General features: G+C 43.2%; 1 protein-coding gene across 4 annotated transcripts; it reads left to right on the forward strand.

Moving 5' to 3' along the window:
• Positions 1-1,085: 1,085 nt before the first annotated feature.
• On the forward strand, positions 1,086-27,803 carry golga1 (golgin A1). 4 transcript variants are annotated; one of them, XM_012849995.3, is made up of 24 exons: positions 1,089-1,284; positions 1,876-2,148; positions 4,567-4,657; positions 6,246-6,320; positions 9,223-9,320; positions 9,413-9,445; positions 10,628-10,756; positions 10,994-11,163; positions 13,303-13,414; positions 13,497-13,580; positions 15,239-15,364; positions 15,559-15,654; positions 15,937-16,032; positions 18,575-18,670; positions 18,936-19,076; positions 19,247-19,321; positions 19,775-19,864; positions 21,034-21,136; positions 23,842-24,002; positions 24,725-24,883; positions 24,982-25,041; positions 25,166-25,390; positions 25,479-25,565; positions 26,180-26,384. In XM_012849995.3, exons 2-24 carry the CDS (start codon positions 2,017-2,019, stop codon positions 26,258-26,260), a joined length of 2,520 nt encoding a protein of 839 aa, XP_012705449.2. In that variant the 5' UTR covers positions 1,089-1,284; positions 1,876-2,016; the 3' UTR covers positions 26,261-26,384. The 4 variants fall into 4 exon arrangements, with proteins under 4 accessions (XP_036000577.1, XP_012705449.2, XP_012705458.2 ...); XM_012850004.3 differs by lacking the exon at positions 10,628-10,756; XM_021309312.2 differs by lacking the exon at positions 6,246-6,320.
• Positions 27,804-27,925: the final 122 nt, after the last annotated feature.

Raw genomic sequence — 27,925 nt, forward strand, 5'->3', positions numbered from 1 at the left:
GTTATTATTTATGGGGTGGAATATGAATGACCAGATCTGCTTTGTGCTTGTTAAGAACTGTGACTGAGAAAGTACGAGGGATCAGTTAGTTCCAGTTTAACTAGTTTAAGGGTTGTGTTAAATTCAAGCGTACAGCAGTTATTACCATTCCAGTGCACGTTGGCTGTGGTTGTCAGGTCAAAGGTTTTTGTTCATTCCACCTTGTTAAAATACTATAATGGAAAAATACTACGTTTACTAATATTTCAGGGACATTTGTTTTGTTAATTACAAAGCAGTTAGATATTAATATTATTATTAGAATTGGATAAATTTAGTTAATTGAGTACATTTAAGAATTTAACTAATCTATTTAGGTTTATTTTACCTGCTGAACTTGTAGAATATTAACACAGACATACTGATTAAGATCTACCCAAATAAAATACATGGAGATTGTTACGCCAGTTTTGTTGGTTAAATTGCCTATTTTATCAGTGGCCTCACTCTAAAAGAAGCACCAACTAAAATTTTTTACCTCAATGTTTCCTCTTCTAAATCACGGTAATGTAAGTGTTTATGAGATAACGGAGGGGTCTGTCGTCTCCCCTTACTGTTACTTGTCTGTTGTTTACACAATGCGATCGTTAGAATACGAAGTCAGATTTGTTGTTTGTACCCATAAATTTTAGCGAATAAAAATGATTATGATAGGGTTGCAAGGCTTGATGTCGCTCCACAACAGCTACGACAGAGATATAATAGATCATAGAAGAGAGCCTCTGTCATCCAATCAGAAGACTGAAAACTATCCGCGTAATGATTATTATCCAACCTTTGGATCTAAAACCTGTTTCGTTTTTTGAATTTATAATGCTTTCACGGAAGTGTGCTGTGTTCTTAATTACAGGATGGAATTGGGTTTAATTTAAATTCCTCGCTTTTCTGTGGTAAAATAGACTGACTCTATATTCTCCCCAAAGTCAGTCTACAGCGTGCTAATCTCAACTGCTGCCTGAGCTGTTACTATCTACCTGACCACGCCCACGAATTCTCCCATCCAATCAGCGGAGGCCTGACCCTGACGTGCCCAGTCATCTGGTGTTTGGGTGGTGACGTGTACTGTAGCTAGCTCCCCAGTGTAGCTAGCTAGTCAGACGAGACAGTTTGACCGAGTTGTGTGAAAACCTGGTTTTAACCGCCTCAGTTACTGCTGCTTTCAAGCTTATGTCGAAGGCGGGAATTATGCAAAGCCTCTGAGGACGCGAAAACGCCACGGGTGGATTATTAGCCGGAGTTAATATGGTAAGAGGGGAGTTTGGAGAAGGAGTGAGCTAACGAGAGCTAACCTCTACTCTCATTGTTAAAGGTAGCAGAGCTAGCTGGCTGTCAAAACATTGTGACAGTTTGCCTGGACGGTCCTAATTGGATAAGCACTCATAAGACAGCACTGGGTCAGATAAATGGTGTGCGCAGACTTAGTCAGCGTAAACTTATCCATGGCAACATACAACTTAGCAAATGCTAAATAAAAAAATAAATAAATATAAAATACGTACAGACACATATAGAAACTAATTGATGTTTTTTTTTCTGCCTTGCTGTAACTCCGACATTTAAACCCCTGCTGATCAGACTTGAGCTCTTCAGGTTTCTGTCACCTACTTGAAGCTGACAGAATCATGTAGTTGAAGACAACATCTTTGCCTACAAGACACCTTACCGAGCCACCTGGGATCGGTTTCAACGTGGAACATTGTCCACATTGTCTGTAATGGCATACAGCAAATTGTTTTCATCCCAAACGGGTTGCCTTTAGATGTTGCAGTTGGCTGCACAACTTCTTTAATCGGTCTTTAAGTTATTTAAGTGTCCCTTTTTCCCCTTTCCTTCCAGATGAAAGCATCGCCACAAGCCTGCTTGAAGTGGCACAGCAAAAGAACGCACATCTGTTTCAGCCTCCTGAACAAGGAGCGTTGAAATCCATGCATATTGTCAGAACCTCTGCGGTCAGACGGAGACGCTGAAGGGAGCAACATGTTTGCCAAGCTGAAGAAAAAGATTGCAGAGGAGGCGGCGACGGCGGCACCCAGAAGCGGAGTCCGTATACCCCGGACCATTAGCAAGGAGTCCATCACCTCTATGGGCGCAGACTCTGGGGATGACTTTGTAAGTAGCTTCACATCTGGACTGCAGCCTAATATGCTGCATCACCTGCTCTTTGTCTTTTACCAACTGCCGAGTTATTCATTGCATGTCGTGCACACACACATCTGCAAAAGTGATTCCGTTTTTAGGAATGGTTAAAGCAGGGCGCATTTAAATCAGCTCAGCACCTCATCAGTAGTTTCTGCAGAACGTTTAAGCGTCCGACTCAGATCAGGTGCGCTGAGGCAGGTAAACATTTAAAATATGCAGCGCGTTGTGCCCAGAGGAGCAGGATTGAGATCCTGTGCCCTGGTCGACGTGTGTGGAATTACATCAGCATTATTATTTGGACTGTGCTACAATTTAAATAGAAAATTTAAATAATCTGCATTTAGTTTATAGAATGTTGCGAGAAAATTGGTTTCCCGATTTTAATGAATAAAATATAATTGATTGATTAATGGCATGGGATTAAACCCCACTTGAAAGTTTCCGTCAGTCCTCTGTTTATGAAAAAATATTTTGATCATTTCAAATTTCTCTCAAGTGAGTAATGATACGCATTCTTTATTCTGAAGTACTGTAAAAAGTAATAAAACATCGGCATGTTACTGAGACATTAGAGAAGAAATGACGGTAATTATTTTTGTCAGGTGTGCAGTTTGTTTTAGTTTAAAAGGTTCAAAGGTGAAGTTTTCCGCTGAACAATGGCCGCTAAGTTTTACCTTTGGCTTTCTGCTCAAAGTTCAGCGTCAAATAGAGATCAGGATCAGGATGGAGTTCAGAGATCTCATTGTGATGGAATAACCACCACCCTCTGAAAAGTCACCGTAACTCCCTGGACGGTAACGCGTGTGCATGCTCAGCAACTCTGGGCCTTGGTTAAATGGTCGCCAGTCAGTCAGGTCCGGGCTGCAGGGCGTGGGTGTGGCTGCCGTCGCTGTGGAACAAGGATGTCTCGGTGGGTTGGTCACTCCTGCACACAGAGCACGTTTCAGCGGTTCTACCTGCTCTTCTAAGCAAACCAGTATGATACAAAAGTCCTCAATGTTTGGTCCGACCTGCCTGATCATCTTTTTTTTACCTCTTCTATAATCGCTTCTTTCTATGGGATTTGTTCTGCACTGTGCCAGTGTGACGCTGTCCTTTAGAAATCTAAGGCGCTGTGGGTGTTGCAGCCCACAGGCCGGTGTCGTCTCCTAGTAGCAGAGGAAGGCTGCAGAGGTCTATCCTCTCAGTTGCTCTCAGCTAAATAATTCAGAAGCAGCGCCGTCTTGCTTTGACATGGAACATTTTAGTTTTGGTACAACTGTCCTGGTTAGTCTCTACACGCTTTAAAAAGCCTTCATTTCTGCTAGCTGGATGTTGGAAACCTGCCCTCAATCCTTTGTTCGCTCAGCTGTATCTTGTAGAAAACAGGCAGTCGTTGAGACCATTCAGAACTTTGATGTAGCAGCTGGACGTCCTCCCTTTGACTTCCTTGGCTTTGTTTCTCTATCTGTGAGCCGTTTTGTAGAAAAAATTTCTTTTCGTGGAAAACTCCGAGCAGCGTTTTCTTATTTTTTCGGACTGTGCTTGTTAGACTTGAGGTTCTTCCCAGTTCCGGTCCAATAAAAGTCGATGAGGCGGCTGTCTGAAGTCAACTAACTCATGAACTCTTAGCAATACAGCTACAGATGATTATGTCCAAGGTAAAGGAGCAGGGCACATGGCAGCCATTACCTCTGCACCATCTGAACAGGTGGACCTTAGCACTCCGGATCCCCGTCTGATGTTGTGAGAGCAGGAGGCATGGTCCACTGTGCAGACTTGACCCGTTGACTGCTGTGTTGATGATAGCAACTAACAACACATCCTGAAATGAGTCATTAGCACAGCCTGTGTGTTTGTGCCCTGTGGAGCTGCAGGTTCCCACCTCAAATACGTCATGTAATATCAATATTACATATTACAACAATATTACAACATATTACAATATTACAACAATAGTCTAACATAGTCTAAAACAAACACATGATGTGTGTTGAGAGATTCCTTTTGTTTCTGTGTTTGAAGGCCTCCAGGTGAAGCAGGCTTTCCGGGTTCAGTAGCACCGACGGCTTAGGGAGGAGAACAGGAAGTCATGTCTCTCTGGCTTCAAGTTCATTTTGGAATTCATTTACTCACAACATGGGATGCTCTGCTGTTATTGGTCGATGTTGGGGCAGATTTAAGCCATGTTCAATAAAGAAAAAACATATTTTTAAAGAGATTTGATCATTTTCCACTTCTTGTTATTTTTTTGTGTGAGAAAAAATAGAACTTTGTTTGATATCTAATGAAAAACCATGTATGTTAAATTTTTTTTCCACGCGTGACTAAAGCTGTAGGAATCTAAACTGGTGGCCTTTTAATGTTCTGTCTGATGAAGGTCTGTTAATGCTGTTTGTTCGTCCGTAGGCGTCTGACGGCAGCAGCTCCAGGGATGATTTGTCGGCCCAGCTACTTCGAAGAAACGATCAGATCCGGAAACTGGAGGCTAAGCTGTCAGGTAGGATATATGAGACCCAGGTGAAGCCTTTCACTCTGCGCTGTTCAGCGTGGTGCAGCGGCCCAGGATCAGAATCATTCATCGTTTTGTGCTGGTAAACATTAAAACTTTGGGGGAAAAAATGGCACCGCACAACAAAAACCTTATGAAAGGGAGAGCCAAATGTGCCCGTCTTTTACCAGAGATGCACTGATCACAATCAGGTAGGTGATTGCTAAACTATAGTTTGTGTAAAGTTGCCTAAACAGATTTTAACCAATTTCAGCTTATGGACCAAAATCTAATAAAATTGAAGAACAACATTGAAAATAGTTTTTCTAGCTTTCCTCCCTTGAGCGTGTATTATCTGGTTTTGTGCTTCATCTGATTTAATTTTAAACACCTTAGGGCTGGACGATAATACAATAACAATACATATTGATCGATAGATGTATATCGATGATAGAATAAAGGGTCAATAAAAAGTTCAATAGAATAAAAGTTTTCCTTCCTTTTGCATTTTAGCCATGTAGGTTAATATTACAATCATTACATCCTCCCAACCAATCACAAACGCAGACCCAGGAACCTCTGTCACCAAGCTCCGCCCCCTTTAGAGAGTTCAGAGAACTCTCCAGTTTTTACTGTAGATTTCTGTCTTAAATGTGACCTCAGAGAAAAAGCCAGATCATTGTAAGCTACGATCGCTCCTGGGTAACACGCCAGTTTTACTTGGGCCTTATGACAAATACCTCAACTGTTTGAGTTCAGCAAGTCCAAGGAGCTATCAAGGATGTTGGTATTGATCATCTTATTTAGTTTAATATTAGGTAGTGGTAATTAAAATGCTGCAATCTAGAGAGAAATGAAACAGATGAACTCTCTCTGGTGTGTTAGATGTTGCTAATAACCTAAAGTGCAGCCTGCAGAGTGATGCACAGGTCTATATAGAAAACCAGTCAGCTCCATGGTGGAACCTGCCAGGGATTTCCTCAAGTGTTTTTAATAATTTTCAGCATCAACTTTCCACAGACTTTCTCTGTACAAAGAAATATTACGCTGGTAAAATGTCAGCTTTAGATACACGTTATTTGTGAACTAAAGGAGACATTGTGATGTCTAAATAATGTAACATTTGATCGTTGGCTGTGTGGGCCTTAACTGAAGGCAGGACAGCTGACTCTGACCGGCGTCTGACGGCGCTCCAAAGCTGCTGGACGCACTCCTGGAATGACGACGGTTGTGGTTGTTGATCTGTTTCTGTGCTCTTTATTCATTGTGAAAAGTTTCTGTTTTTAATTTACTAGTCCTGCACCTCCCCTCTTCTCCCCTTTAGTCACTAGAGTGAGGTTTCCCCGCCAGGAAAGGTTAAAGGTCACACGTTCTCCTAGAGCCTTTCAACCTGTATGGTTTTCTAGGATGTGAAAATCATTAGTAACCTTACCTTCCATTGTTTCTCAACCATATTCTCCCTTTTGTTTTCTCCTTCTCCTTTTGTTCATATCCTCCCCTACTGTCTCTTTACTGGTCTGTCTGTGTGTGTGTGTGTGTGTGGGTGGGTGGGTGTGCTGTTGATACCCCATCCCAACACTCGACTTCTCAACACTAGACTACGCTGAGCAGCTACGAATTATGCAGAAGACCAAGGACAAGCTTGAAATTGCTTTAGAAAGGCATCAGGATTGTACGTACCGCTCCTCTCCTCCCAAACAGCTTTCTTTCTCTTGCTTATGTTTGCACTCTACCGAGCACCAACACTTCCTGTCTAACTTCTGGTTGCCCGTATGGGTTAGTTTAAAATCTTTGCTTTGGGGGTACTTGGCTGCTTCTTTTTTTTTTTTTTTTCTTTCAATCTAAAAATCCACCCTTAGTTTTCTTCTCATATTTAAACAGAATGGGGTTCTCAGAGCTGCAGGTCCCCCATCCTCATTTTGTTTCCTCCTTTTATTGATGCTGTTGTAGCTTTCTGCAGGCTGAGCGAAGGGGCAGTGATGGCAGCCACACCTGTTACCTCTGTGTTAATGTTAGCTCAGCCCAGACGGTTCTGTTGAGTTTGTGACCGACGCTAAAATTTCCCGCAATGTTTCAAATACTTTGAACTATTTCCAGCTCGTCATTTTGACCCCATAGATCTCTGGGCCTCTCAATTTTACTTTCTTTCAAAAAATTGTCACCTGCCTCACTGTAAACTTTTCTGGGGTTATTTGGTGTTTAGCTTGTTTAATTACCACCACAATGTCATTATTACAGCTGTCAGAAAAGTATTGCTACCCTTTTAACTTCACCATTTGTCAAGTTGCAACCACAAACTTGTGTGTATTTCATCAGGATCATATTTGATAGACCATCACAAAGGCTACGTTCACACTGCAGCCTGAAGTGACCCAATTCCGATTTTTTTATTTTATTTTTTTTTGCCCATATGCGACCTGGATCTGTTCTTTTCTGAACAACGCAGATCGGGTTTTTTCAAATGCGACCCAGGCCACTTGGACATGTGGTCCTAATTCCAATAAGTATCTGATCTTGACCTGTGTCTGTACGGCCAGGTCGCATTTATCCGACCTGTACGTCGCTGATACTCGACAAACGCCTCTATTCTGCGTCCTTCTATGCAGAAGCGGGAAGAAAAACGACACCCATGGCGGACAACAAATAGGAGAGCAGTCAATGGAGAGAAAGCTCCAGTTAGAAAAGAAATTAAAGATTGCAAAATGCACGCCAGCATTATAATCCATGTTTACTTCCGCAAACGCTGAGCACGCTTTGCTACGTGTGACGTCATCGCGTCCTCTACTGCGCATGCGGGACACTTAGGTTGTATGAATTCCGTTCACACAGGAGATCACATACAAGTCGCATATATTTGGAAATGTGAACACGCAAGAAAATCAGTTTTTACACAAAAATCGGAATTGAGCATTAAGGCCTGCAGTGTGAACGTAGCCCAAGTGACACGTATGCTACACGCGTTTGCTGATTTGTCACAAATCCAAATCTGGCAGCGTGTCCTGCGTTAAGTTAAACTTTCTTCAGTTACTACTTGCACAGCAGATACCGCTGTAAATCCTTGGGGCTATGTCATCTACAAACTGGTGTTTTGGCTCATTGCTCTTTACAAAGTATGTGAAGCTAGCCCGGCTCTGAACACCTCCTACCTTTCCCCCTGACCTGCCTGCTGTGTTCCTGCCATTTGTTCACTAATGTTCTCCCAAATGCCCCCAAGGACTCCACAGAACAGCTGCCTTTATAATCCGATTAAATCACAGACATTTTAGCCTGGTGCACTTATTAGGTGACTTCTGAAGGGAGTTGGTCTCACTAAATTTTATTTGAGGGAATGAGAGCAAAAGGGTCTTGAAACCACAGCAGATTTTTATTTGCTATAGTTTTATTTACATTAAAGTCCAAATAAATACACAGAAACTTTTGTGGTTGTGATATGACCAAATGTCACCCAGTGTAAAGGGTGTGAATACTCCAGCTCTGATGGGAATAAAACAAAGACAAGATGCATTTTCTTTTCAAAGTTGGGTCCTTTTCAGGGGACAGAAGGTGTTTTTAGCAAATACCTGGGTGTGCTTCCAGCAAGCTTAGCATCAATCAATATTTTAGACCTTGAAAAAAAAAAAACAGTCAGCGACATGATTAGTCTAAACCGGGGTAAATATGGATCTATTGAAGAGCTTTAATGCTGAGGGGATGAGGAGAAACGTTTCTTTAGGGTGTGTTCAGTATCTGTGCAGAACTGGGCCAGTCTCTTAACCAGGTTAGTGCCATTAGCTAACAACTGTTGCCTTCACTTTTCCATGCCATACAATCTGAAGTCTCTTCTTAGCTGTTAAATCCCAGTGTTTAGTTTGAAATTAGGAGAAATGACCGCCACAGATTGGAGGTACCATCTCTGTCAGCTGGCTCTTTCAACCCTCTCCTGGACTCGGTGTGCTGTTTTCTCTGTATTGGCTTAAAGCTCTCATTGTCCCTTTAATGTCTGCTGTATAAGTGAAACAGAAATTGTGTTTTTCTGTAGATAAAAAGTTAGTGGACAAATAACCAATTTTTTAAGTTGTGAAAGAATTAGAGATATAAGATTCTCCTCCTTGATTGTTATTTTCTCTACCTTGTTTAAAGTTGTAGAGTTTTTTTTAATGTGTTATCAGGCATTTTTGGCTCATGGTAACGGATTTGACCACCATGTAGGATGCTCCCTGTTAAAAACAAAACGCATCTTTATCCTTTTACAGAGGTGTAAGTAAGCTCCCCTGTGCATTTATGAGCTGTTAAACTGTGAGGGATGGGGGTCTTTCAGGGGTGGCGTAGTTTTAAATAGGGTGGATTTGTTTCTTCTGTACAGATTCCTTAATAATAGCCTTTATGCATTTTTTTTTCTCACAATCGCCATGCATCACTCTTCTTTGCTTCTTTTTGTTTTCTTTAATTTTTGCTCCTAGGAAGAACACCTAATCTTCTCACAGCTACTAACAAAGCCACCCTGTGTGCTGTTGGCTATATTTATTTTGCATATAAACCTTTTGTATGGTTTCCTCCTTTTCTTTTTCCCCCCTGCCTCCCCTGTCACTGCACAGCATCGATTAAGAAACTTCAAGAGCAGAACGAGTCTCATCAGAGCAGCAGAGCCAAAATGGCCGAGGGAATGGCTTTAGCTCTGGAAAAAAAGGATCAGGTATATCCCACTGTGTCTCTCAAATCTCACAGCGACTGTTACTTTTTGTTGCGTTGTTTTTTGTGCTTATTTCTTTCTCCTTTTTCATGCAGGAATGGATTGAGAAGATGGCTGATGTAGAAAAAGCAAGTACCTCAAACTGCCTTTGATGCTGGTTTAAAATGTTATTACTTATTAAAAAAGTTATATATTTGTTGGTTTAATATAACTGTGCACATCTACATGTACCTCTCTTGTAGATTTCAGGAGGTTTTGAAATAGATTGGATTCCCTGGGAGGTTCTTTTAGCGTTAAGGTGTGAATTGGGACTTCATTCACCAAAATGAACTGTTAACCTGGCCCAGCCCGTCCTTATTCAGAGACGGCCCTAGCCATTTTGGAGCTCTAAGCGACATTATGGTGCAGAATATAAATATAGTAAAAAAAGAGAATTGCTCAAAACAAACTGTGTACGATAAATAATGTAGCAACGTCCTACATCAAACAATGGGCCCTATAATTTGCAGAAATAGTTTTGGAACTAGTCTAAAAACAAACTCCAGTCAGCAGGATTTAAAGGTGCAGCTTTTACCTCGTTGTGCTGAGGTGGAGGTGTCTGCAGTAGCCTGGGTTTGGAAGATGCAGCTCTTGGATATTTCAGAAGCGCTTCTGAAAAGAAATGAATAGATATAAGTATTACTGATATTAAGCTGCGTAAAGCTGGCCTTGAATCACTTTAAACACAAACAGCAAGAATAAACTGATGTAAATTGATTAGCTCATCACTAGGCTGTGAATATAGATGGAAGTGCAGGGGGCTAAGGGAGGAACTGGGGTGCTTTATAGCACGAAGATGGAAGCGGAGAGGAGAGACAAGACTGGTCTGCTCTAAAGTTTGCTTTACAGAGTTAAAATTTAGGGCTTTATGAGAACGTTTTTGCCTCAGTCATGGCACGAATGTCGAGAAGGACTTTAAAGTGCAAAATCGCAGACTTTTGACAGCAGGGAAATTATTTTTCTGGTTAGATATTGGATATTTGCGCTGGGGTGATTTGGTGGAGTGGTCTATGGGTTAGATCCAGAGAGGATCTGCTGCATCAGCCTGAAGCAGAGCAGGCTACGGCTATCTACCTTCTCATGCATACAGGGAGGTCAGCCCTGTGAACAACCTTTTGAACCAAACACCTTTTTAGAGACATAACAGCTTTCAGTGTGTGTAAAATAAGAGAACCCCCCCCCCCATCACCTAACACAGAGACTACAGGAGTACTGTGGGAACTCAACATGTGTGGGAACTGTGGCATAAAATAGTTGTTCTGTATGTTTAGGAGAAAGCTGCCCTGTCAGCTCGGCTTGAGGAGATGATGGAGCAAAGCTTAGCGCTCTTCCAGAAAAGGGATGACCTGGATGAACTGGAAGGCTTTCAGCAGCAAGAGCTTGCTAAGGTTAAACACATGGTGCGTACATGTGAAGACTGTCAACACCTGTTTTTAAGCACAGTTTGGGTTTAAATAGGGGAGTAGGAATTGAGAAGGAGCAGGTCTAGGTTCACAAATAAAGAGCTACACTGTAAGTTAGTGCAGTCTCTTTGTCGCAGTGTAGGACTAAGAGGCAATGTTTGATTCCCCCATAGCTGCACATCCACTCATCCAGTTATTCTCTGAATGTGGCGTTTTTATGTCTGTCTTCAACAGCTGCTGAGAAAGGAGGAGTTGCTCAGCCAACGGGAGCAGGAGCTTCAACAGAAGGAGGTTGAGGTTCAGTCAGCGAAGCGAGGCCTGTCCGAGGCTCGGGGGAAACTCCAGGCTCTGCAGCAGCAGCACGAGGAGAGCTGCAGACTCAGCTCAGAGCTTGAAATAGAACGGTAATATGTGCATCCATGTGTCCAAGGAAGTCATTTGCTTTCATTTACAAGTCATTTCAGTGTATCTGTTGACATTTAAGGTTTTTATTGGCCAAGCTTCATAGTATATTAATATGTTGCTAAGGCCACGCACATGTACCTATAGGTCATCTACAACAAGCGAAGTGCTCAGAAATGTGAAAACAGGGCATGCAAAGTATAAAGCTGGATGTTTAGCCCAACTGTAGGCAAGGTTCTCCTGGAAAAAAACAAACCTGATTGAAATATTATGTCCTAACCTTTCCTACATTATTGGCTGTGCAAAGACACAAGGACCTTTGTTACATTTGTGTTGGGCCACTGTGCAAAAGGATGTTAAAGGTGCCATGACGTCACTGTGTAAACCATTTCATGTAGTTGATGTTGCTGCATGTAAATTCTCCAAAGAATTTCATAAAAAAAGTGTTGGCTTGTTATTTTGTCCCTCCTCAGTAATAGGTTTGGGTGCGTTAATGATATGCAGAGCTGGCTCCTCCCACCGAGACAGGAAATTCTTGACGGTGGCAGCGGTTTAGCTCATCAGTCAGTCAACTGGATTTTTCAGTTACAAACACACCTTTCTTACATTTGATAGCATTTAGAAGTGAAATAAACTTATGGGTAATGAGAGCATTGTTATCGCAACCTTTCTGTTGGTACAGACATTTTTTTTTCAAAATCAGATTGTTTGAAAACCACAACTCAAATTTCCCCTGTGTTCAAGAAACAACCTTCAGTAAAGTCCCCATAAATGAACGTCAACCATTCTTCTGTGATTCTATCCTCCTCATTTTGTTTTTACTCCAGATATATCAGCTCCCCTTTTTAGTAACCGCTGTGAAGTTAGTTTGAAGTGTATATTGGATATTTGTGCGTCGCATAGTCTGGCTCCTTTATGGCAGCCTCGCCTCTTTCAGTCTGCCCCAGGGCAGCTGTGGCTACTAACATAGCTCACCACCATCAGGGTGTGAATGAATGGGTGGATGACTGACTGTAGTGTAAAGCTCTTTGGGGTCGTCGGACTAGTTAAAGCGCTGTACAAATACAAGCCATTTACCATTCAAACCAACACAGGGAGGCTGATCTGGGGCTTCTGTTCCTCCTCCAATCTCCTCTCCAGTGGAGTAGTCAGATATGCTGGTGGGACTCACAACCGGGTGCATCAGCTGGGGGAGGGGAAGGGGGGAAGGCTGCTTGGTTGATGTGTGCTCTGAATTACGTAGAAAGATAAAGAGTTTTCTGATCTGACCATTTTTGAGCAAAGCAACAAAGCTGACTACCCCTGAGCAGGTCTTTTATTCAGTTTTGACATTCACACGGACTGGAATCTAGAGCAGTGGAGATGCATTCTCTGGAGTGACGGATCAAAGTTTTCCATCTGGCAAGTCTGGGTTTGACAGTTGCCAGAAGAATGGTACTAGTCTGACTGCATTGTGCCAAATGTAAAGTTTGGAGGGGGGTTATGGTGTGGGGTTGTTCTTCGGGAGCTGGGCTTGGCTCTTTAGTTCCAGTGAAATTAACTCTGAATGCTTCAGCATACCAAGAGATTCTAGATAACTCCATGCTCCCAACGTTGTGGGAACAGTTTGGAGCTGAGCCCTTCCTCTTCCAACATGATTGCATCAGAACCCAAAGCAGGGTCCATGAAGATGGTTTGGATGAACATGACTGGCCTGATCAGAGTCCTGACCTCAACCCAATAGAACACCTTTGGGATGAATTAGAGCGGAGACTGAGAACCAGGCCTTCTTGTCCAACATCAGTATGTGACCTAACAAATGCGCTTCTGGAAGAATGATCAAACATTCCCATGAACACCCAGAGCCCTAAGGACAGCCTTCCCAGAAGAGTTGAAGCTGTTCTAGCTGCAAAAGGTGGACTTCTAAGGTTGTAATATTTGGATTTTTTTAGACAGTAGGACCCTTTTCAAAAATGGCTGCTTCTATCTGTTGGTTTTACACAACTGGAACAGTGGCGCTTTCATGCTTTAATGGCATTTGTTTAAATTCTGCTTCAGCAGCTCCTTTTCTGCTGTATGTAGAACTCTCTTTTAAGACCCCGTGTTTTTCTGAACACGTTGGATTGAACTGTGGACATCAACACGCTGTTGTACTTCTGCAGAGAGGAACTGCTGCTGCTTCGAGAAGAAGCCGACAAGAAGATCAGCGAGCTGGAAGGACGGTGCCAAGAGCTGCAGGCGGTCATCCAGCAGGTTTCTGAGGACTTCCAAACGGTCAGCGGCGAACACACACTGCACTGGACACATGCTGCCGCGTTTCTGCCATCAACGTTCCCCCCTCTTCTCTTTCTTTCAGTCCCAGAACATGGTGTCATCTTTAGAGAAGTCCCTCCATGATTTACAGGCTGAAAATGAATCCCTGAGATTACAACAACAAAAGGTGAGGAGAAATACCTGGACATTGTATCATTGTTACCCGCAGTCAAGAAGAAGTTATTCAGTTTCACTAGGATTTATTGAAATTCATAGTAAGCCATACAGCATAAATGAAAAGCAGTGTTGTTTTCGTCAACCATGACGAAATTATTTCATTGACGCCCCTTTTTTCATAACGACAACGTAAACTGACGAGCTAAACATGGATCTTTGATGACGAAAACATGATGAGTCGTGGGTTTCAGTTTTAGACGAAAACATTGGTGGATGGTTTATCCGTCCGATGTTTAAAATGCATCACACATACATTTCTGCCGATTGTGCCGTAATCTGTTCAATCGTCACAAGCTAAGAAGTATCAGCCCTGCTGCCGCGTCCTGTTTGGTCACGCCCACCACCTGGTGTGCAGCGGCGCACATTCTGCATGACCAGATTGTCAACGGACCATGGCAGTAGCGACAACCTACGGAGCCCGTCTGGTGTCATGGACAGAAATATATTTTTACAAGATGTTAAGTAGTGGCCACACTAATGCGTGGCAAGCAGATAGATAAGATAAATGCCTCCGGTTTAGCCTCTGGGCTTGACGCTCAGTGGATGTGAGTGGATCCAGGGTTGCCATGATTAACTGTACATACTCCTTTTCGCTAAGTGACGGTGGAAAAAAACTCTTTTTTGGTAACGTCTGGTATCAGCATAATTTATACCTAATTATACCGGATTGCCGGGGTGAGGTGGGCGGATTTCCCCCCGATTGATACGCTGAGCGGTGGGAAAAATGTATAAATAAAGACTGTAAAGGGCTCCTTTAGAGGGAACAGGAGGAATGACATATCTGAGCTGAAGCCCCCGCTGTTACAAGTTCCTTAAAATGAGCCTTCAAAGCGTGCACATAAATTACATGTAACGTAATTTTGCTCACCTGAATTCAAGCGCAAGGCAGCACGCCTGTTTATAAGAACGAAACTTATAAAGAGAATAAGAGGCTTTTTAGACTGAATCTGGTTAGCAGAACTGTTCTCTGATCCAGCGTGCAGCCATGACTGGTTCCGAATGAAGGATTTATCTGCAGCCGCTCTCCGCACGTCCCTCCTGTGCAGGGCTGGCCCGAGCCTTTTGGGGGCCCTAAGCAGAATTTATTTGGGCCCCTCCCACCACGCAGCTAGAAGATTATTGACACAAATGTCACGCTATCATGTTATAGCGAATATTATAAACAAATACTGTGAGGTTATGTATTAATACAAAATAAATAAATAAACGATACTTAAAATACTTCACTCTTTTATTAAAACTTCTTGAATACAAACTGTCACAAAACATATTAAATAAATTATTTCATCATCATTCATTCATTCATTTATTTATATCACTCGTTTAAGTTATACTGAAAAAAAAGATGTCTGTCTGGTAAGGAATCTGGTTATTCATAATTGTTGAGGTTAACTGTTGCTTTATGAATTGCGACACAAGACTGACTAAAACCTTTTTGAATTTTAGTCGACTAAACTGGACTAAAACTATTTGATTTAGTAATGACTAAAATGTGACTAAAACTAACAATAATTTTAGTCCTGAAGACTAAAACTAAGATGGCTGCCAAAAACAACACTGATGAAAAGGAAGATGAGATGCATGGAAATGTCCCGAATGTTTCCTCAGGCTGCTGTAACGGAGGAGGAGAAGGAACGGCTGCTGGTAGAGCTTCAAAAGAAGGTCTCCTCCTTGGAGAGACGACTGCAGGGGAACCTGAGCCAAGATGAACATCTGCAGGAGCTCCTTCAGGAGGTGGGTTTCTCTCAACACGTCACCTCCCTGTTTCCAGGAAATGTGACACCGTTATTTATTCCCTTCACAGGTTACACTGTCCCAAGCATTACGATAATATTTCCTCCCCTCAGGCCTGCACTCTAAACTCTAATGCTACGTTGTGTTTTTGAGGAAGAACCGGCTGAGCATCCGTGCTGTCCTTTTCTCTTTAGAAGTCCGACCTCGAGTCAAGCCTGGAGGAGACCAGAGCAGAGTTGTTGCTCGTTAGGACCGACCACGCTGAAACCGTCAGCGCTCTCGAGGCACAGGTGAAGCAAAGCATCTGCTCACTTCAAACCTCGGTCTGAAAATAAGCGCAGCCTCCTTCACATCTAAGGCTGGTCTTGAACGATGTAACGAGTACACAACGTCACAAATCTGTGGAGAAAACTTAAGCCTTTTTATAGAGTGTTTATGAGCAGGAAATAAACGGATGAGGGAAAGAAATCAAAAGGCAGTTTTGGGGTACCATGTCCACCTTTACCAGCGTACATGAACCGAACACGAGTGTTTAGGTCCATCTTTGTGACTTCTGTCCTGTCTGACCTCAGGCGTCTAAGATGAGTGGCAGTATCACTGAGCTGCAGACTCTTCTTCGCCACAAAGACGACTCCTCCAAGGCCTACAGGGACAGGACAGACGCACAGGTACGCTGCTTCACTCGCTCCTTGTTCCATGGGCCCTTTGGTGTTATCGTGTGGGTTAGCGGTGGCCGGATTATGATCGTCTTCTGCTAGGATTTAGTATCTGTCCATATCCTTTAGGACATTCTTGGATTTCTCACAGCACATACATGTGAGCTCAGCTCCAATGAATGTTTTGCAACTTACATTTGCTTAATCTTTAAAACTGTTTAACAGTGTTGTAGTCAAGTCACTATGCCTCGAGTCCGAGTCCAGGTTCGAGTCACCAGTGTTCAAGTCCGAGTCAAGTCCAAGTCATTAAAAAAAAAATCCGAGTCGAGTCCGAGTCGAGTCACTATTGACGTGTGATGTATGACATGAAGCAGTAACATTCCATTGCACTAATAACTCTTTCGCTGTAGTTACCCTGGTTTTACTCGGTAAAACTACTGCTTTCTCCAAGTCTAAGACGTCTCCTAACCATGGTTTTTAAACATTGTTGTTATGGAACGTGCAACAGCGACTCGAGGTACACTGATAGGCCGCATATGAAGGATGTTAAAGCCGCAAGCGGCGTCGATCGGCCCTCGCAGCCAAGCGCACTCCGGCCTATTGGCCACCGCCACGGCTCCGGCCGCCCGCCGGCCGGCACCGCGCCGGCCGGCGGGCGGCTCCGGGCGGCCGGCGGGGTTCGCGCACCGCCGGCCGCCCCCCACCGCAGATGCTGTTACGCATTTTCCTCGCCCGTCCACCGGGCGATTCCCACAAACGCGTTCGGCAGCCCTCCCCCATGACTCACAACAAATCTGGAGCAGATCGGTCGATGCAGCGAGGAGATACAGCCGTTGGATAATGATAATGCATTTGGCCACCGGACCGGACTAAATTGTTCGGCGGGCCGGAAAATTTATACCGATTCCTGGACGGTGACTACAAACAGAAAAAAATTGCAAATGACGCCATGAACGCAGAGCAGGAGAAAAACATCGACTTACCTTCCTATCAACTCAGCCAGTTTTCCAGTCTTTCTAAGCCCTCGACACTGAAGCCATCGTTTGAGCTGAACGTTGGTATGTTGTTCCACAGTTCTACCAGTAAAATGGGCGCCTGGACATCCTCTTGTGAAAGTTTAACAGCTGTAAAGTCGGTCATATAGTTGTGTCTGTTGCATGTGTAATGGCTGGTTGCTACGTGCGCTCTCACACTGTTTGCCCAACCTTAGCGGCAAGGGGCGTTGCTCATGAGATGGTGACGTCACGTGCGCGGTACGACATTTAGATATTAAAATCATACACCAAATAATATTCTAATGACATATTAAAATTATAGCCTAATTATATAAAAAAAAGTCGAGTCTTTTTCTCAATTTCCGAGTCAGAATGATCTGAATGTAGGAGTCCGAGTCCAAGTTCGAGTCATCAGTGCTCAAGTCCAAGTCAAGTCACAAGTCTCTAAATTTAGCTAATGACTCGGACTCGAGTTCGAGTCTCGGACTCGAGTACTACAACACTGCTGTTTAAAGCAATAAACTTGATAAACGTCAAAGTACAGCCAAGCTGCAAATGGAAGCGTTTAGCGCTCCTCACAAATAATTACAAGGAGGATGGAGATAAAAGCAGCGCCGCTGCTACGGTAGGTTGCGTCTCCCCGGTGTTTGAGTGTTGAGTATCAATCTCCTCTCCTGTCTTTAATTGCTCTCAATCAGTGACATGCATATACCAGGATGGGCTTTTTGACATAAAAGAACCAAAACAGATGCATGATTAGAAACAGCATCCTTCTGCTTTCCTTCTCTGCCTGTCTGTAATGCATTTCACTTTCTTTTCCTCCTCTTCCTTTTACTGTGTATTCTTCCTGTAATGTGCATTCAGAACGACGCTGGCTGCTTTCTGCCTTCTGGTTGATGCTGTTTAATACGCCACTGAGGGCTTAAAGCTGTCCATTTCCACTGTGGATGTGAAAGCCAGTCTTATAATTGGGCGTTGAAGGGACGCCTCGACAAGTTGATCCAACAAACTTGCAGTAAATCCAGGACAGGTTTTGCTAACTAGCTGGTTGGGAAATACAGTTGTTAGTATGGTCCAGGTTTATTTTTCCACTGCACCCGACTTTTGTAGGGGTCGGCATTCCAAGACACATACTGTTTAAAAATTGCACGATATTGCTCTATTGTTGTTCATTGATTTGCAATAGCCTCCACAATTATGTTAGCAGCTTAAAGTCTGATAAAACCCGTTAATTGGAACCTCGACATGAGTAGCTCTCTCTGAGACAATGGGCTTCTTCTTCTTTAACTGGTGCATTGTCGCCACCTTGTGGTAGAAGCACTCCCTTACTAGCAGGAGATGTAACACAACTCACTGAAGCAGTGACACCCATTCCATAATGAGTGTCAGCGGTGGGAGGGCTGAGCTGACACAAAACAGCGGGTTAGGAGTTCAGCAAAACCCTCTGAAAAAGTCGGGACGTGGACTTTATGCTCCATCTGGGTTTGGCCATCTCTAATATGCCTCACGTAAAGCTCACTGACTTATTGCACATTAATTGTAACATTTCCCTGCTCCAGATCGCCATTCTGGAACAACAAGTTGTGGAGAGCACAGAGAGAATGAAGTGTGCAGAGCAGCAGCTCTCAGAGAAACAGCAGCACATGGATAACCTGGTAATCCCCCTTCAGTTTAAAGCTTTCAGCGTGTCATTGAGCTAGTGTTTATCTTGTAATTGTATATATGTGAGTCACAGGAGCGTAATATAAAAAGCCTTACTGGACTATTTAATTTAAAGGTGTGCATGCTTTCTGCTAGGGACCTAATTTTGTTGGAGAGTACTCATAACGACGTACAGTTAGCACTGATGTAGAAAAAGATCAAACTCCTTTTGTGTAATGAAGTGTTTTTGTAAATGTCTTTCACGTGCTTTTCTTCCAGCAGGGGAAGTGGAATGCTGAAAAGGCTTTTCTGGAGCAGCAGGTGTGTTTGTTAGAGCAGCAGAGAGAGGAGAGGGCCAGCCGGCTGGAAGAACGCGTCTCCTCTCTGCAGACAGACAAACAGTCCCTTCTAGACAGGGTGGTATGTTTCCTCTCCGCTCTTTGTCTACATGATAACAGGGTGATGCAGGCTGCAGTTGTTCTGTGGCTACACAGTGGAAAACACATGTAGAATGGACATTTAATAAACCGAAAAAAAAAATATAGAAAATGCCTGTGGTGTGTTCTGATATCATGGTTTGTGTCCGGCAGGCTGAGCTGGACAAACGGATGGTTGAGGCTAACTCGCTTTTGAAGCAGCAGACAGAAGAGCTAGAGAACTGTAAGGTAAGATCTGCAATGCTCGTTATTAGAAGTGCTCGTTTTCTTTGTTCCAACTAGTAATAATCAAAATGTGTAAAAACTGGGAGGCTCACACAGCAAACACACAACCTTGTGTTGAAGATGTTTACATTTGTTATACGAGGGATCCTGACTTTTAACCGTAGCGTGTTCAAAATGTCTAATATTTACAAAACCATATATATTTACTCTGAGATCAACTTCCTCAGTTTAATGGGTTGTTTTTCGAGTTGATGCAAAGCGTTGCCTAACGGAGAGCTGGGCTTTGTTAGTCAGATAGAGGCCGGTCTAGAAGAGCTGCTGTTGGGTTTTTATTGAATGTACAGTCGGTCTGTAATATCTGTTCTAAATGAAAATAAGAGCTGGTTGGGAGCTTTTCAGAGAAGCGCAGCAGAGCAGATGTGTCATCCTCAGTGTGCGTGTTGTGTGTCTCCTCAGGCGGAGCTGAACAGCCGGCTGACCGTGAGCACAGAAATCGCCAAATCTCTGGAAGAAACCAGACGGCAGAAGGAGGAGCTCCAGACACAGGTCTCCCTCTTCCACTTGGAACGTGTTGTGTGCATAGATGAACACATGCGCACCGTACCATGTTGTAATAGAAAGTAAAAAAAACCTTGGATGAGCAACACAATGTCATAACATTTGGGACTTTTTATTTAAAGGGCTAAAGTGTTGTGTAACAAATCTAGTTGGACTCCATGGTTCCACAGCCTGAAGAACCATTTTAGTAATGAAAGACTGTTGGAATGCACAAACTGAGCCGTAGGCTTTGACTGAGCCTTCGCTTATTTTCCAGTCATTCTGTTTTAGTTCTGCCGCTGTGTTCAGTGTCATTGTCTTATTAATGCCCCGCTTTAAACTGCAGCCGTCAGCCTTACGTTTGTCTCCAGAAACATTTGGTAGACAGAGGATTAGGATTTGCTTTACAGATCCTGTGATTGCAAAAAAAGGCCCAAATCATCAACTCTTCACCACCTTGCTTGTTGCCATGATGTCCTGACGATTTAACACACACTAGGCCAACACAAAGCCTTTTACTGTAGAGTTGGTTAACTAAATAATGGGGCTCAGCAGGATGTGCACGTTCTTTAGTGACAGCACGGCTCCGTCCCAATACCCTTATTAATAGCTTCTAGCTTCTGCTCCTAGCTCCTGTTCCTTGACCTTTCACAGGGTCAACAGAACTCTATTGTGGATAGGAAAGGAGCTTCAAATCGCTGGGCCGAATTTGGACAGCCTTTAACTTTGAGGTCATTACGTGACAGAAACGCACATGGATGATGTGAGTGAAATCCGGGCCTACACCCTTTAGAAAATGAACTACAAAGTGTGCGCTCTCTTCTCTCCGGACATCTTCGTTGATTTCTGTGGGGGGGGGGGGGGGTGTACTGGTATATCATGCCAAGCAAAGAACTGTAGATACTTAAAGGGTCTTTAGCGCAGGTAAAGGACATTACGGGCTTCCTTGGCAAAACTAGCCATGGGAGGTAGCATACATTTCCTACCTCCTTCCTTACTGACAGCACTTATCATGGCCACTGCTGACGCACTTCTTTGGCCGAAGAGTCTTCGCTCTGTAAGGGTATTCAGATTGAGCCCATGTTTGACAGCGAACCGGACCTTTTGCTTAATCTGACAAAGCAGAAGCTAAATTCAGCTCTGAATAGGACAGTGCTCAATATCATGTTTGATTTCAGGTTGCAGAGTTGACTGTGGGTCTGCAGAACTCGCAACAGGAACTATCTACTGCTGCTAAGAAACTGAGACTGAGAGATGAGGACGTCCAAACACTTCAGAATGGTACACACACACACACACACACACACACACACACACACGGCTTCTTTTAAATACTTACTGAGGACAGTGCCCTGACTTCCACTCATTTTCAACCCTTTCTTGTGGCCTTACCCTAACCTAAACCTTATTGACACCTTAGTCCTAAACCTAACCCCCAGCCCAGGAAAAAACTAATGACCACAAAGGTCCTCACTCTACTAGTAAAATTTGCACACAAAACATTCTCACACTCAGCTACAAGTACAAGTACACACACAATCAGTAATTCAATAATTTATTGATTTATATTGCGCTTTAAAACAACCAACTAAGGCAGGGGTGTCAAACATACGGCCCCCCGAACAATTTAGTCCGGTCTGGTGGCTAAATGCATTATCATTATTCAACAAAGATTTTTTTTTTTTTGTCCTGTCTGGCAATGTGGCAGTAAGAATTGTTGTCTTAATGCCAAAAAGAGCTTATCAGATTTGACTTTCACAAGTGGAGCAGTACTGCTTTTGCCATAGTGCTCTGCTTGATTTATGAATGTGAATAGTTTTATTATGATTTATGCGGGGAATATCTCAAATGATATGGATACTACAATGGGAAAGTAGGAGAGGAAAGGAAGAACAAGAAGAAAAAAAGAAAAGGTGAAAGAAAGATGAGATAAAAGGAAGAAAATGATAAAACAATTATTGAAAAAAACATGTACTTTGTTTAATTGAAAATCTACAGTTCCTATATTGTCCACGAGGGGCGCTGTGTTTTAATCAGCAGATGGTAGCACTGAGCTTGAGATGTGAAAAATTGATTTTAAATCATTTCTTAATTTTTATCTGTTTGATGTATTTTGTCATGCAGGACTGTGTTTTTAAGTTCCAAAAAATGTGAATAAATGTTTTTCAACATTGTACAATCACTGTGATCAGTTCACTTAAGTAAATGTTTAACTGAGTAAAAGTATTGTTGAAAATGCACATACTTTTCTTAAAAATGCTGTTATTCATAATTGTGTAAAAGTGAAATTCATTTAATATAAAAATCAACAACAAGTCCACTTTTACTAGTTCTATTTAATCTTACAATGAGTTTACTCGTGTGGCCCTCTTGAGATCACATTAAGCTGTATGCGGCCCCTAAACCAAAATGAGTTTGACACCCCTGAACTAAGGTGACCAAAGCACTTAAAGGTAGAGTTGGAGATTTTTCCATTTGTTTCTTCAAGTCCCTTTTCAAATTCTGAGCATGCACAATTCTGTCTTACCTGCTCTTCTGCTCTTCAGGGGGATCACATAAAAAAAATCTCCCAAATCCACTCTGGTCTTATTTCTTTCTACTGAGGCCTTTTTCTTCTTCTCATCAACTTGTACACGGTTCGCTTCGTGTGACTGTCAGCCATGTTCAAAGTGTACGGTGAGAGCAGCAGAGCTACAATGAATGGCTAACACTGATGCTAACCGCTAAGCTAACAGGATGCATAAACACTAGAAGTGTGCATGTGCAGCCAGCAAGAGGAAACTAAGTGCATGCATACTGGCGTTACGTGAGCGCATCAGAATGATGGGCAACCAATAGATAAGGTGATACCTCTGGAACCTGAAAGACAGACGGGGGTGAGAGCAGGACCAAAACTCTGACCAAGGGAGTTTTTACAGGCCCACAGAAATCGTTTTATTTTTGTCTCTTCTTTTTTTTTTAACCTGCTTTGTCTGAATACATACTATATTAACAACTTGCAGGATCAGTGCTTCCAATCCAGTCTTGAGCAGAGTGCCTCCTCCGGGTTGGGGAGGATGTGCTGCCCCTAGTGGAGGAGTTTAAGAATCTTGGGGTCTTGTTCACGAATGAGGGGGAGATGGAGCGGGAGATCGACAGGCGGATTGGTGCAGCGTCTGCTGTGAAGCGGGCGCTGTACAGGTCCGTCGTGGTGAAGAGAGAGCTGAGCCAAAAGGCCAAGCTGCTACCCCCGCAACCCGACCCCGGATAAGCGGAAAAAAACGGATGGATGGACAATTTTACCCAGTATTACAAAGTGTTTCTGAACAGGATACCAACTATAGTTTTAAGAATAAGATCCCATAAAAGCAGACATCAACAAAAGATACATATCATAGGGGAAAAGCCACCATGCTAGTTGGTATTAAAAGCCAGCCTGAAAAAAATTGGTCTTAAGCTTGGATTTAAAGATGCCTGGGTCTGTGGTGGAGTGAAGGTCAAAAGGAAGTTGGTTCCAGAGTCAGGGCGCTGCCACTGAAGATGCCCAGCCACCCCTCTGCCTTAGCCTGGTCCTCTGAACACCTAATCAAAGTTGGTCTGATGACCTCAGGGATCTGCCATGTTCAGAAAGACGCAAAAGGTCAGTTAAATAGGATTAGTCCGGGCCGTTAGCTTTAATGACAAGCAAAAGTTTCAAATCAATTCTGAAATGGACAGGAAGCCAGTGCAAAGAGGATAAAACAGGGGGGATGTGCCCACGTCTGGAGGTGTTGGTTAAAATACGGACTGCCGTGTTCCAAACATGCTGGAGACATGTGAGGACTGAGAGACGCCAATATAGAGACAATTACAGTGAATCAATCAAGAAAGTTACCAGTTAAAATTTCTGGTTTCATCATTTGGGATTTCTGTTGCCTTCTAAGAACACCATAGAGAACTGAGAAGTGGAACGTGACCAACTGATCTCTGGTTCTATCGCTGTGACCCCGTGTGTGTTGGTGTTGCAGAGCTGCAGAGTCGGCAGGACTCGCTGGCTCAGCTGCAGGAGGAGACGGAGCGGCTGCAGACCCAGCTGCAGCAGATGGAGCTCGACAAAGACTCCCAGCTGATGAGCCTGAGGGAGGAGCTGCTGAGCCAGACGCAGCAGCTGGACAGCTGCCAGGCGCGGGTCAGCCCACACTCACATGCTAAAACCACTGAGCTATATTATACACTGGAGTGCTAATCACCGTCTGTTTGAACGAATCACTTTGAAGCCACCAGCCGCCATCTTGGTACTCCCTATTTCCCCCCAGTAACTAGGGAATATGTGCGCTACAGCATCGAATAACGAGGATTTTCTCATGTTCAGGGGGGGCTTAAGACTTTTAAAATGTCAAATGCCATATAGTTTTATGTTATGTTCTAAAAATATCAAGTACTGAGAAAGTCATGTGCTGAAATATTTTGCATTTTATTCATTTAAATATATATGTTTAACATTTATAAATATATAAATGACAATGTACAAAAACATATATTTACATATGTGTATACATATGTCTAGATATATACATATACACATACTTATATATACATATATATATATTTAATATGAATAACATGTAAAATATTTCAGCACCTAATTTCCTAGTAGTTGATAGTGTTAATACATCCACTGACTGTATAATTACCTGTGAAACGTTTTCACTCAGCCAGAAAACTGCTTGTTGTTGCAACCAAATCCTGTGGGATTCTGTGAGAGTAGGGAGTAGCAAGATGGCGGCCAGTGACTTCAGTTTTTCGGCAAAATCAGCACTCCAGTGTATTATACAGCTCAGTGGCTAAAACACACAGGACAGGCTATCTTCATGATTCCAACATGAACTAACAGCACCGTTTGACGTCCAGATTTCCTATCTGGAGGTGGAGGTAGAGACCCTGACGGAGCAGCTGCGCAGTCCGGAGGTGTGCGAGGAGGATCAGAACGGTTCCGTCTCTGTGGACGACCTGGATCACATCCACAGGCTCAACAGGGAGCTGGAGCAGCAGCTCAGTGATAAGAACAGGGTCAGACACCTTTTCTGTCGTGCAATCCGTCCCACCTTTTAACGTGCGTGTAAATATCCTCTGCCGCCTCCTGATGCATAACATCCGTGTGTTTTCAGACTATCAAGCAGTTGCAGCAAAGGCTGGCAGAGTTAAAGAGGACGCTGCAGAAAGAACTGGTAATACTGCAGCATTTATCTGAAGGCACATGTGTTCATGATCACTAATAAGTTAGAAATTAATTTCCGGGCTGGTTTATAATAATAAAATAAAATCCCTGTTGTTGTGTTCGCTGTGCTCAAGAAATTGAAGCCCGAGCCAGAAGCTGAGGGGAAGGAGAAGTGCTCGGAAAGCCGAGCAGAAAAACAGGAGCGCGTTAATCCAGAGCCAGCGCCAGCGGCCGCCCCCAGCCCGCCCACTTCCAACACCACGGTGACCAACACCTCCGACCTCAACGACTCACGGGAAATCAACTTCGAGTATCTGAAACACGTCGTCCTCAAGTTCATGTCCTCCAGGGAGGCGGAGGTGAGTGGTCAGCGCTCGCTGCTTCCAGAACACGTCTGCACGGCCGCGTTAGGAGCGCAGGCTGACCGTGTCACCGCTTCTCTGCTAGGCGTATCAGCTGATACGAGCCGTGTCTGTGCTGCTCAACTTCACCCGGGAGGAGGAGGACATGCTGAAGCAAACGCTGGAGTATAAGGTGGCTGTTTTAGCTTTAGCTCCTTCTAAGGAGAGGGTGTTGTTACTCTCCCTCCTTGGTTAGTGTCAGCACTGAAAAACTGAACTTTAATCTTGCTCTCATGCTGTAACGCAGTGGTCTCCAACTCCAGTCCTCGTGGGCCGGCGTCCTGCAGCTTTTAGATGTTTGGGGTTAAACGCAGCAGACCCCAGAATCATTAGCAGAGCTCTGCAGACCTGGCCTGCAGCTAGTGACGTAGTTTAGCCCTTTGATTGAGGTGTGCAGGGCAAGGCACTCGTCTAAAAGATGCAGGACTCCAGCCCACGAGGACTGGAGTTGGAGACCACTGTACTATCTGGATAAAGCAGGCTTTTCAGTGATTTAGCTCTTTAATGTGTATAGAAATATATTTAGTCATGTCAGAACCACAACACTCAGTGAATACTTGGAAAGGAAAGACTTGTTTCTTGCTGGTCAGTGCTGAATTTGTTTTAGTTTTTTAACAGTAAAACAACTCTCATCAAATGTTGAACTTGTTTTATGCACATGTTAGAGTTTTTCTTCCAGTAATTGACAACAGGTTAACAATAACGATGGCTGTCTTTCCTTCTTGTCCAATGACCCATGTGTTGTAGATGTCCTGGTTTGGATCCAAGCCTTCTCCAAAGGGAATCATCCGGCCTTCCATCTCAGGCTCTTCCACTCCCTGGAGCTGATCAGCAGCGGTTCTTCTTCTGCGGTTTTTATGGCCGTTGGCAAACATCGGGTGGCATTGTTGGCTGAAGAAGAAAGGAAAATGAAGGACCAGATTAGCCAGGAGGAGGACCTCGTTGTTCAGTGGCTCCCATTAATGAGCAGAATTCATCTTTGGGCTCCCTCCCACAGCTTTCCCCCGCTCTCTGGTGGTTAAACGGCTGGGCTTGGGCTATGTTGGAGACAAAGAAGGACCTACACAGTATCATAAAGGAATCCCCACCTAGCTGCTGTTAATTAAGTTTTAATGTAAGGTGGCAGTCTCCTCAGTATCCCGAGCTGCTGTCTCAGTTTACCTCTCCTGTTTGACACAAATTGGATGTTTTCCCGTCTCTGATAGAAAACTGGCAAACTGTGGGAAGAAGCTTTAACGTGACTAGACTGTCCTCACTGGGCAGGATTATCAGCATGTTATTCAGTGGTACTTGTATTTTAAATCCCACATGTTTTTTCTGACAAGTAAAATGGTCATAATTACAATTTACAGTGGCGTCACTGGACTTGGACTGTTTTTACTTAAAAATCAATTTTATTTCACAGTTATGTGGATGATCCCAAGTTTGAATAGCTGTTTTTCTAAAAGTGTGTTTGCAAGCAAATCAGTTTACTGATTTGGGGTGCGGGTAAATGTTTTTTTTTGTTTTTTTTTTGGTAATCGTAAGCAACGTTTTACCGCCCACTGTGTGGTGAGTTAAAAACAGAATGGCCTTAATTTCAACAATTGTTTTAATCATATCCAAGGCTGCTCTTAATGCTTTGTTCAGTACCAACGGTCCCAACCTGAGTGCCAGTGGGACGTCTCTGTGACTGCCTAATACTGTTGTACTGTTTTATAGCCGCAGTGCTAGCAATATAACCTGGGTCTGCTCAACAGGAGCAACTGGATGTAAAAAAGAAAATAAAAGGTGAATTATCTGTATATAATCTGTACCTGCCTTTCCTAATGTAAATGAACTTACATTCCAACATGTCTATTTATGTATAGAAATCTGTACATACTGTATGCATTAAGATCTTTCTAAATCCGTGGATGTAAATAGTTTGATGTGATGGGTTTGCTGTATTTATCATTAGCATTAACCAGAACTGAGCTCAGTCTCTGCTTCCACTTGTCAATCAGTCCCCCTGCTTTGTTTCTTTACTTCCTACATGATTACTTTTATTTTTTTTAACTTGCGTGTATGTTTCCTCTTTTATATTCTGGGATGCAGAAAAACCTTTTTGAATGCAGTGTTGCGGTCTTGTTTTACTAATGGCTGGTAGCAGGCAGTAGTCATGCTGACTATTTGGGAGAGATGAAGTGTCTCCAGGGAGATTCTAAACAGCAGGAGCACTTTGTGATTTTATCAGTCAAACTGTCTCTTGGCTCTATTGTCCCATCACTACAACTTCCATTGTCTTGAGTTTTTCTATTATTTAATGATTGCTGCAAGTACAGTTGATTGTTTTCCAATGGTGATTACAAATAAATCCAAAAGGTCATAAAACCTGATTTCTGAATCCAAACTCCTTATTCAGAAATATTGTTTTGATTTTTATTTTTTCAATTTCTGTACACAATACATATGTTCCTTCATTTCCCCAGACTTTACTAATTTATACAGTCATTAACCTAATCTCCAGTCTAC

Source organism: Fundulus heteroclitus, chromosome 12 (genome assembly GCF_011125445.2).
Source record: "Fundulus heteroclitus isolate FHET01 chromosome 12, MU-UCD_Fhet_4.1, whole genome shotgun sequence".
NCBI lineage: Eukaryota > Metazoa > Chordata > Actinopteri > Cyprinodontiformes > Fundulidae > Fundulus > Fundulus heteroclitus.